This window comes from Arachis ipaensis, chromosome B5 (assembly GCF_059453495.1).
Source record: "Arachis ipaensis isolate K30076 ecotype BB chromosome B5, ASM5945349v1, whole genome shotgun sequence".
NCBI lineage: Eukaryota > Viridiplantae > Streptophyta > Magnoliopsida > Fabales > Fabaceae > Arachis > Arachis ipaensis.
Genome location: NC_142440.1, coordinates 10,213,626 through 10,221,071, shown reverse-complemented (window position 1 = coordinate 10,221,071; position 7,446 = coordinate 10,213,626). Strand labels below are relative to the sequence as shown.

The window sequence follows — 7,446 nt, the reverse complement described above, 5'->3', positions numbered from 1 at the left end:
CTGTCTTCTGTTTGATCCTCTCGAGTCGAGCCCAAAAGATCTCATTCAGGATTGGACTGCTTTTTGAAAATGGAATTTCCTCTTCTGAGGTAGCAGAAAGGCGAGAAAGACTAATCTTCGAATTCCGCTTGAAAACTAGTTCCGTCCTTACTTTTCTAAGAAGTTACTATCCCCTCGGGCAAGCATAAGATAAGATTTGTATGAAAGAGATTTCGTTGCAATATTATTTTTTAATCGATGAGGAGGCGAAATGAAAGTTAGCACGGCCGAGTGTTTTTTTTTTTATTAATTGTCACTTACCAAGTTCCGTACACAAAGGGGAGGGAGCACAAAAAAGCTTCTAAAATCTAAACATAGAAACTGCTCAATCGATTTTTTTTTTTTTTTTGCCTTTTTATATACTCGGCACTGAATAAAAGGCCCATATTTATCTAAGAGAATCTATAGCAGAAAGAATGACTAATTTAATTGACCAAAATGGACCAATGTTTCCAAATCCGTTTACCTATTTAATACGAAAAAAAAAAAAAAAAGAACGAAGTATCTGCGAAGCTCGAAGGCGAGCTATCCCCTTCGCATGCTTTGACTTTCCGACATAATGCAGTTGGGGGTAGTTCCAATCCCTCACTCTTCTCTACTTAGTCACATTCGCATTCCGATGTGCTGTTTTTCCTTTTTGGGAAGAAATTCAACTTAATTTGGAGATTTCAGCTTCAACCCAGGTAAGCAAAACTCCTAGAATGGCCGAATTTTGCTTAAAATTCACAACTTTGATTTTGGGTGTTTAGTAATTTTGTAATTCATCCTGTATTATATAGTGTAGGGTTTGACTTCTTGTTTCTGGATCTAGACACAGTCACAGCATCTTTCTATAGTATTTATCAAAGCCAGCCACGGTTCTGAGTTGTGGTGGATCCAATTGAGCACAATTTGTGAAATTCTGAAGCTTTGCATTCGGTTAAGATTTAGGGTTCTCGATGATTAATTGATTTTGTGGAGGGAGAGGGACAAAACGCCAATCCAATCCAATTGCATTAAGCTTTCTAATTTTGGAGCTGGGTTTGACATTTTTGTGCTTGTGAGCTCTTTGTTGGGTCACGAAATTTGGTCATGATGGGAGCTCAGTCCAGCAGAATGGGTAGGGGTGATGTTCCAACACTGATTAAAATGGGTACTCATTCGGTATATGCTGATGATTTGAGCTCTTATGAAGCTGCATGTGTTGAAGATCCAAACTTGCAATCATTTGATGCCACCATTCAGGAGCGAACCAATAGGGTTATCAGCTCACTCGCTGAAGGGGTTGAGGTTCGTTCCATGTCAGTTGATTCGCTGAAAGAGATGACCGCAAGCCTGCTTGAGATGAACCAGGAAGTTGTCAAAGTCATTCTTGAGTGCAGGCAAGATATATGGAACAAGAAGGACCGGGAGTTGTTTTCCTTGGTCGGTGATTTCTTTGAGAACAGTCTCCACACATTGGACTTCTGTAATGCCCTTGATAAGTGCTTGAGACGGGCACGCGAAAGACAGATTATAATTAAGTCAGCTATTACCTATTTTGAGGAAGAGTCACAAAATGAGGTTGAAGGGTCAGTTTACCTGAAAACATTGCAAGAACTTAAAAATTTCAAGGAAGCAGGGGACCCCTTTACAGAGGAGTTTCATCAGTTGTTTCAATCAGTTTATTCTCAGCAAGCATCGATGTTGAAAAAATTGCTAAGTAGGAAGCACAAACTTGATAAGAAGTTGCAATCCCTCAAGACATTGAAGAGAGTCTCAAATGTCATTTTTGTGGCTGCCTTTGTTTCTGTTTTGATTTTCTCAGTGGTGGCAGCTGCGATCTCTGCACCACCTGTTGTAGCAGCGGTGGCTGGTGCATTGGCTGTTCCGATTGGCTCGGTAGGAAAATGGTGTAATTCACTTTTTAAGAAGTATGAGAATGCTATAAGGAGCCAACGAGAAGTAATAAGCTCAATGCAAGTTGGTACTCTTATTACATTGAAAGACTTGGACAACATTCGGTTATGTGTCGACAAACTGGAAGTGGAGATCGAATCCATGTTGCAGAATGCTGTTTTTGCTATTGGAAATGAGGATGCCGTAAAGCTTGCGATCGATGAGATTAAGAAGAGAATTGAACATTTTTCGGACATCATCGAGACTTTAAGTGAGCAAGCCGATAAATGTAGTAGGGAGATAAGGAGAGCAAGGACAGTGGTTATACAAAAGATAATTAAATATCCTGGTTGACAGCCCTTTTGGTATGTCTTATTGATTACTATTTCTAGTTGACAATGTCTTCTATTACTATTATAAGGTACTAATTATTAATTAAACACACAAGTTATATAACTGCAATAGGATACATCAATAAGAAATATATGAAGATTGAGCTTGTGTCTACGACTGCTAGACTTCCTTTATTTCTGCTTGATTTTATTTTATTTTATTTTATTTTCTCACTTTTGCTAGAGGCATTTGAACATCATCTGTGGATAAAATAATAATCATGAGAATCTCAAAGCTGGATGAAGCCTAGGACAATTGATGGTGAAAACATATATATTCACCCTGACTTCTCTTAAGTTGGCTCTCCACTTGTATGTAGTTTATTGCTTCTTGTTTGGTGCAGAGATGTAAAGTTATTTATGATACTCATTATTATGCATGCATTCTTGGCGACTTGATGTTTGAGGTATCTGTTGATGGCAATAGTTGCAGAGTCTAGGAACCTTCTGCCGCTGCATATGCATGATTCTGGAACTTGTAATTTTCTCTTTAGCAGTGATTTGTGGTTCCAGAATTCTAGTTATTTGCCCGGAATCAAGTAAGGAAATGAATATAAAACCTGGCAGGTACCTGTGTTCAATTCAGTAGTGTGTGTTTCTTATGGAATAAATATTAACCAATATCCGCAGTTTCATGGTATTCTATTTCCAAGTAGAAACCCCTTGCTCGCAAGAGAGAGCAGAATACTTTGCCATAGTATTTAGTAAATGCATAATTCATCTATAGGCCTGAACCTTAGCTGATATAAGTCCATTTTCATCTGAGATGCAATTTTCTTTAGGTTTAAATTAAAGTATTGTGCTGAGATATATTGCTTCTTCAATCTATCACTATATTAAAAGTAGACAGTTATTAACTTTGTCTCACTTTCCACCACCAGGAATAAGTGCAAGCTGCCTGTTAGTAATCTTCAAACTTCACAAGTCATATATACATAATTTTCTATTAGGTGTCGTTTTCAGACTTTTCACCCTATCTCTTGTATATGATATATTTTATTGTTAATGGCCCCTTTATCTTTTTTAATCAACGTTAATTGCTTTCATACTCTTTGTTTAATTCAAATGTGCAGTTGTCCTTTAAGCTTTTGATTTGAACATATTACCCGAAATTCATTGTTTATATTTTGCAATATTCGCCTTCATAGTCAGATGGTAGCAGGGTGAGGTGAGATAGTCACTAGGCATATTTGAATGGTTAATAGTCAAATTAGTTTATGAAAGATGAGATGTTTTTTAAATTTGTCTTTAAAAGATTTTATTAATCAAATTAGTCCTTCAAAGATGACGAATTAATTATATTTGTTCTTTAGTTACTCCAACAACTTCTGTCGACTGGTGATGTGAAATATTAATTGATAATATACATGACACCTAACATGTCTAATTGGATGTTGACTAAATATGTTTATGAAAATTTATGAATTTAATCGCTAGGTCATGTTGGGGATAGGGTTTATGTAATTAGAAAAAAAAATTAAATTAATAGATTTATGTATGTTTTTAATTAATGCTTCACAATATCAATTTTTATGGAGCGATTGAAGGACAAATATGATTAATTTTTAATCTTTGATTGACCAATTTAATTGAGAAAATTTTACAGAGATGAATTTGAAAAATACTTTATCTTTCACAGATTAATTTGACTATTGATTCCATATTTGAAGCAATGTCTCTTTTTTGTTTTTGTCATATTAATTACATCACAACAACACAACCAAAACTGAAGGGTTCTTCTCTACCCAGGTGTGCATCCTATAAGATTCCACAATTGGCTGGGTAGTGCTAAATAGATTTTGGACCCCGTTTTATTACATGATATTTAGGAGATGTGTGGTTCAAGTATTACTTTGTTACTCAGATTCTATTTCTATGAGAATCAAATATACTCAGGGGGAAGGTAGGAATTGAAATGATGGTATTTTGATTTCCTGGAATCAAACTTGTTTAGGAATAGCTTTTCAAACTTTGAACCAAACATAGGAATATGATATTTTTATCTTAAAATTCCTAGGAATTTTTTATAATTCCCCCAATCACACACACTCTAGACTGGTTTTCATAAAACTCATCCAAACCTAGATAAATGGTCCGGATAAAAAGAAATGACGATCCAGTTTTTTTTTTTTTTTTTGGACTGGGGATCCAGTTTAAAGTATCAGCATGTAGAAAAAGAAAGCGTGCCGGTTCTCCACGAAGTAGTGTTATGATTATGGGCATGGACTCTAACCTTGGATCCAAACTGGCATAATGGATTGGATTTGGGATTTTGTGGCACATTTATTGCCCTGTAAAATGGTTCCAGATCTTTCACCAAAAAAAAAAAAGATAATATAAAATGGTTCCTGATCAATCTCTGAGAAAATAATATTTTAGTTATTTTTAATTCAAAAGTGGGATTTATACAATTTATAAATTATAGATTTAAAATTTATTGCTGATTAAATTTTCATATTCTCATTTTAAAATGAGATTTTAAAATAAGTGTATTTTCTTTTGGATCGAGATTGGCATTAGCCACATCCACACGTTCATTTATAATTAATAAATTTATTTTTAAATTTGTAATAATTAGTTAACCGACACATTTATTCGGTGAGGGAATATTCATCTTTTAAGAAAATAAATATATTTGGTGATAATTTCTCTTTATTACTGTTAGCGATAATTTATTATTTTTGATATTAAATAGTGGAACAATTTCCGTATCTGGATGATAATTCGGGAGAAATTAACATAGTCATTAACTCCTTCTATAAGAAATTAGGAGCAAGGCATCAAGTGGGGGAGGGGCTAGTCGAAAGAAGGGTTGGAACTTGGGGTGGAGGTCTTATCTACGAGCCCGTTCCTTCCCTTTCCTTGCGGGATGCGGAAAAACGTGAATGCTTCCTCTTTCACATTTTGATTTCATTTGATTTTTCAAAGACACTGCATCTAGCCGAACCCCATTTTACTCACTATTATTTAGGGTGTGTTTGGTAAACTATTATTTAGACGGTGTTTGGTGAACGTATTAAAAATACAAAAATTATGTTCAATCTTTTTTAATGTTATAATTTTTTGTTTGTTTGTTTTTTTTTATATAGGAATATGATTCTGACTTTGATTTCCTGATTACTATAAATAACAAATTGTAGTTTTTGCATTCAATTGATAAATTGAAAAATTAATTGAATTTTTTTTACTAATTTTATCATTTAGTGTCATTTACAATAAAAAATACAAAAAAATAATCATCAAAATTCTTAAATTTTTTTATAACTATGATTTACAAATAAATATTTTTTAATATTATTGTTAGTATTTTTTTATTAAATTTTAATTTTTTATCAATTTTTTTAATAGTATGAATATTTTTGTTTAGAACTTTTTATGGTAACTGGTGTATATTATTATATTTTTTTAATAGACTTTTTAATATTCATTGTTCATATAAATTTTTTAATCATTTTTATTAATTCATATTTTTTTTATAGAATCTTATTTTTTAATTTGACTTTGTATATTTTTTACTATGTTTTCTTAAATTAGTATATATTTTATTTACTGTTGTTAATTTTACAATATAAATTTTATTAGAAAGATATAATTAAATATAAAAAGAGTAATAAAGAAGAATACTACAAAATTATAACTAAAAGATTATTAAATTTCAACACATAAATTTAAATTATTTTCAAAAAAATTATAGTCAAAGAATGTTAAAATAATATAATTTTAAATGATATAAATTTATATTTTTTTAATAAAATTTATCCAAACATAATTTTAAATAATATAATTTAAACAATATTTATTTCATTATAATTTATTTTAATACAAAATTATCAAATATAAATCACATTAAGTGCATGTTTGGGGGTCATTATTTTGTTAAAAAAGATCTTTTTTTAATAAAAGAAAATCTTTTTTTATTTTTTAACGTGTTTGGCAAATTTCTAGTAGTAAAAGTAAAAGCACTAGTAAAATAAAAAAAAAAGATCTTTTTTGAAAAACTGTAATTTAAGTGCATGTTTGGGCGCCATTATTTTGTTAAAAAAATATCTTTTTTCAATGAAAAAAGATCTTTTTTTATTTTTTAACGTGTTTGGCAAATTTCTAGTAGTAAAAGTAAAAGTACTAGTAAAATAAAAAAAAAAAAGATCTTTTTTGAGAAGCTGTAATTTACATCTTTTTTTAAAAGATCTTTTTTCTTTAAAAAAAGATGTTTTTCATGTAATAAATAAACAAAAAGTACTTTTATATTGTTATACCCAAACATAATTGATTGATAAAAAGACCTTTTTACATGAGATATCCAAACATAAAATTACTTTTACTTTTCTATAAGATATTTTAAAAAAAGATAACTCGAAAAAAGATCTTTTCTTAGAAGCTCACCCAAACAAGCCTTTATATCTTTTTTTAAAAGATCTTTTTTCCTTAAAAAAAAGATGTTTTTCATGTAATAAATAAACAAAAAAGTACTTTTATATTGTTATACCCAAACATAATTGATTGATAAAAAGACCTTTTTATACAAGATATCTAAACATAAAATTACTTTTACTTTTCTATAAGATCTTTTAAAAAAAGATAATTCGAAAAAAATCTTTTCTTAAAAACTCACCCAAACAAACCCTAATACCAACTCACTTTTTATCAAAATTAAATTTATAAAATCAATTTTATATACGTTCTCATTTACAAATTTTAATCCAAAACACACTTGATCATTACAACACATTTTTCTTAATTAACTAATTCGTTACTTGCTTACAGTTATCCTCTACTAGCAGTAAATAAATATCCTCATATTGCGCCCAATCCCATGAGTATAATATAATAAGTCATGTGTAGCGACACCTTCGCGTGGACGCAATCACTTCTAGGAGTACCTTGCCAACTCCCAAATTTTCGCTCTTTTTTTCGGTAGAAAATAAATCTTAATTAAATAATTAATTAATTCACTAATAGGAATATAGGATAACGATGCTTCTCAAAGGGTGCATAGGCAGCTCCAGCCTTTCAGGGCAGGCCAGGCTCGAATCTAGTCAGCATATCAAACCTAGCGATCAGACGGTTACCAATCCATATATCTTATAATCTCATCCCACCACGTGTCTGGCCACATTCCCCTCTCTAGGATATATTCCCGTCTCTCAATTTATCGCCT

General features: G+C 31.2%; 1 protein-coding gene across 3 annotated transcripts; it reads left to right on the top strand.

Annotated features, from left to right (window-relative positions):
- The first annotated feature begins 493 nt into the window (after nt 1–493).
- LOC107642842 (UPF0496 protein At2g18630) lies at nt 494–2,925 on the top strand. 3 transcript variants are annotated; one of them, XM_016346330.3, is made up of 3 exons: nt 494–722; nt 851–2,261; nt 2,473–2,925. In XM_016346330.3, exon 2 carries the CDS (start codon nt 1,111–1,113, stop codon nt 2,248–2,250), a length of 1,140 nt encoding a protein of 379 aa, XP_016201816.1. In that variant the 5' UTR covers nt 494–722; nt 851–1,110; the 3' UTR covers nt 2,251–2,261; nt 2,473–2,925. The 3 variants fall into 3 exon arrangements, with proteins under 3 accessions (XP_016201816.1, XP_016201815.1, XP_016201818.1); XM_016346329.3 differs by having other exon boundaries at nt 819–2,261; XM_016346332.3 differs by having other exon boundaries at nt 538–722; nt 824–2,261; nt 2,473–2,873.
- The last annotated feature ends 4,521 nt before the right edge of the window (nt 2,926–7,446 follow it).

Bases quoted from the DNA above. Each gene is read 5' to 3' on its own strand.
- LOC107642842 (XM_016346330.3), top strand. From the start codon at position 1,111: ATGATGGGAGCTCAGTCCAGCAGAATGGGTAGGGGTGATGTTCCAACA.